This window comes from Hibiscus syriacus, unplaced genomic scaffold, assembly GCF_006381635.1.
Source record: "Hibiscus syriacus cultivar Baekdansim isolate YM2019G1 unplaced genomic scaffold, ASM638163v2 tig00110904_pilon, whole genome shotgun sequence".
Taxonomy (NCBI): domain Eukaryota; kingdom Viridiplantae; phylum Streptophyta; class Magnoliopsida; order Malvales; family Malvaceae; genus Hibiscus; species Hibiscus syriacus.
Window position 1 is genome coordinate 61,736 of NW_024062907.1, and position 3,742 is coordinate 65,477.

A 3,742-nucleotide genomic window follows, 5' to 3' on the forward strand; every position below is an offset into this window, starting at 1 on the left:
TATCTATCTTACCTCCCCCTTACCCCATACATATGGGAAAAAGGGACATCTATTTAAATTAAATTAAATTTGAACTTGTAAATTTTATTGTAAAGACAACTAATTAATTAACTAGGTACCGATTTAGGGTGATGTGAGGGTGCTAGCCCTTCCCCATGCGTAATCGACTTCCGAACTTAAATTTTTGGAACGTATACCTAAAAACGTTGTTTTAATAAAATAAAAAATATTTTTTTTATTAAAATGACAACCTTTTTTATTTTTCTCTTGTATATTTTTTTATACAAACAAAAATTATAAATATATATTAAGTTCTCTCCCCCTCTTTTTATATACAGAACTAGGATCCATTTATATTCAATGCAAAATTAAGAGATTTACACTTTTTTAGGACCGTTAGATGAAAATAAATCAAAAGTTGAGATTAATTTATTATTTTTTTACAGTGAATACATTCTCATTTTCTGCTGTTAATCTCACACTTTGATTTCTCTCGTTTAACGAATTAAAAAAAAAGCGTAAAACTCTTAATTTTACACTAATAGTAAGTGAATATTAATATATATCATCGTTGTAAAGAGTTATTCCAATTGTAATTGTCGCGAAAGGCTTCTAGTCGGTTGATATAATTTTCCTGATTTTCAGCAACTCTCCCTTTTGTCTTTTCTAGTAAAAGCTTAGTTTGGGATTCTTATATGCCAAATCTGAGGCTTGGGGTCATCAATCAACTAATATCAATCTCTCTCTTTTTTTTATTTGTTTATATGCATATGTTGATTATCATTCGATATATAGACGGTCGAGTTTTTTTTAATTTCATAAATAAAATTAAGAAAATTTAAATTTTTATATTCTCTAATATTAATTAAAGACACGAGACAGTCTCTAGTTTCATCCTTTAATTCATTAAATAATTATTATATAGACTCGTTAAATTTAAATTTTATGGATTGCCCAATTAAGAACATGAAATAAAGTTGGTCTTTTGGTTTTTGATGACATTGTATGATTTCTAGTATTGATTTTCGTTACCGTTGGGTGACAATAATTGTAGTTACAAAAATGAAAGAGTTTGGAATGCAATTAATAATAACAAAAAGGTTTGGTGATTGCATAAGCTCCATGCTTAAACCAGTAATGCTTTCCCTACATGTCTTCTTCCTAATAATGGGTTTGAAACACTTGAGTCCAACATCCGAATATGAAAATATAACCTTCAAAGATCCGCTAAATACATTTAAAAAATCTTTAGAAAAATCCAACCACACCAGTTTCCAACATTCACACCCAAGTCCAAACAATATAGAGATTAATAGATTAAGTTCGGCCGTTCTGAAAATTTTGATGCAGGTAGAAGTACATTTGTTACACTTCTTCATCAGAAAATGCTGACAACTTGGAACCAATAAAACAAGAGCTAACACAATTTAGTGACTTAAGACAAGTATACAAGGCAAAAACAAAGGTGAGAAGTGACCACTTCACCTACCGAAACAGCTAGTAACTGTAGAGGTAAGAGCCGATGTGAGAAATTTCAACCCAGCAGATCCACCAGGGAAGTAAGAAATAGCATAGTATGCAAGCACAAGAACCTACGAGTTTCACGGAAACAGCAAGAGAAAATTGATGTCAAAACCGGATGATAATGCGGGCACTTATCTCAGCTCATAATTCAATAAACCTTACAAGTTTAACATAAAATAACCGAACAAAAATGACAGGTGTAGTATACCTGTAACACAGAAAAGAGAACAGAAAGGATGTAGCTGTGAAGCACCATGGAAACATAGATGGTACCCACCATACTCCCAATGAAAACCAGAGTAAAAGGAAGCCTCTGCATCAATGGTGTGAAAGAAAAGAAGAACATATTAGATGCACAAAATCAAACTAGATGATTGTTAACTTCTCTAGCAATCAGATTGCTAACAAAAACAAGGGGGTAAAATCAAAGTATAGCATAAATACCTCTTTTGATGACATGTGGGCTAACTGATTCTTTGGGCCTCTAAGAGCAAAGAAGGATCCGATGATAAAGCCACATCCAAGAGTAAAGCAGATAGCAAATTTTTGTGGCATGATCACCATGACTGGAAGAAACATGGTAAAAGCGATGAAAACGAAAAAGATCCCACTCGCCAGAAATAAACCAAAATAGACGAGTGCTTTTCCTGAAGGAACACTCGTGGCAGATTGGAAGTTCCCCGGAATATCTCTCACCCCCTTTGAAACACTGGATCACCAAGAACCAAACCAAATATGAATTAACAGGTTAAAAACATAATCTTAGGACTTGTACATATCCATTTTTATTGAACTTTTAATGGGAGAAAAACAACTTTGCATGAGTTTTTGTTCAAAGATCCAATGAAACTGCTCTTCCACAGTTCCACCACTAAAGGGCTTAGGGTATTTCAATACGTATTAGTGGTATAATTAGGTAGTTAAAAGAGAGAGGAAGACGAGAACCAAGTATAGCCAATCGGAAGTACAAGAAGAGCCGATTTTACTAAACCCTGATTTAGCTAGGAATCTCCAACCAAGATCAAAATACCAAATTATTTCTTCTCAACCGATGTGATCTTAAGCCCTCCCCTACCCATCTTCAATACTTCTATCTAAATCAAATAAATTTTTTAACAGAGCATCTCAGATACATTTGTGTATTATATAATACAAATTCATTTACACACATCTATCATGCAAAGAGGTGACTATTACAAAATCAAAAGTCTAGCAGACCCAGATTTTGAATGACATTCACATTCTAAATCCTTTAATTGACAGTGAATCAACAAAAAACCATAATTCTACAATCAATTTTATTAAAATTCAACAATAGCAATGCCGGTTTTATTACTAAAATCAACGTACTTGAAAATCCGAAAATCTTAAATCCCTAATTCCCATAAAATCAAATACCCAACACCTATCAAGCCAAATCGAACCAACTGGAAAATCCCATAAACAAAATGTTCAATCAAATCTCATACTCAACCGTAAAAACACGTTAAAAATCGAAACTTCATTCAAATTTCCAAGATCAAGAAGAGTGGGGTGACGGCTTACACATCGAAAGTACCAGTGACGGTATCATTGGCAGACCTCATAGCAGACTCGAGATCGAACCGAAACGCAGTTCCCTCTTCTGATTCTCTTGAAGCTGCATATGAATTCCAATCTGCTAAAAGCGAAGATCCTTCTTTTCCCTGATCCTCACCCACACTACTGCCCCCTGAGAACCAAGCTTGCATCTTTCTTCTCTTTTTTTTATATGAAAATTTGCTTTCTTCGAAGAAAAAAAAGCTCTAAAGATTCACCCCTTTTTCTTGGGGTTTTTGTTTATGGATTATTTAAGGCTTAACCACCAGGGCGTGGTGAAGTTGCTGTATGAGAATAACTGCCCCCGTGGGAGCTTCGCTTAGGAATGAAGAAAATATGTTTTTGGTGTTTCTTAGTTATAGTTTGACAAGGCAACGGTGACGTTTTGGAAAAGTCTGTTGTGTTTTTGTTTTTTTAATTTATTTATGATAAATTTCCCGAAATATTTGTTGTAAATTATCCGAATTTTAGAAAATAAAATTATGACATATAGAATGTTGAGAAAAAGATTTTATATAGTATCATCGCTACAATGTTTTATTGGAAATATATGAACCATTCGACGACTTAAAAAAGATTAATGGAGTACTTAGCCATTTTTTAAGATGCATGTATGCTCGTAAAATGATAAGATTATATT

The 3,742-nt window shown here is 33.2% G+C and overlaps 1 protein-coding gene across 1 annotated transcript; it reads right to left on the reverse strand.

Moving 5' to 3' along the window:
- Positions 1-1,210: 1,210 nt before the first annotated feature.
- LOC120146221 (protein transport protein SFT2-like) lies at positions 1,211-3,470 on the reverse strand. Its single transcript, XM_039159851.1, has 5 exons — positions 3,070-3,470; positions 1,969-2,233; positions 1,733-1,837; positions 1,490-1,592; positions 1,211-1,395 (listed from the first exon to the last, which is right to left on the reverse strand). The coding sequence occupies exons 1-5, from the start codon at positions 3,252-3,254 to the stop codon at positions 1,379-1,381; spliced, it is 675 nt and encodes a 224-aa protein (XP_039015782.1). The 5' UTR covers positions 3,255-3,470; the 3' UTR covers positions 1,211-1,378.
- Positions 3,471-3,742: the final 272 nt, after the last annotated feature.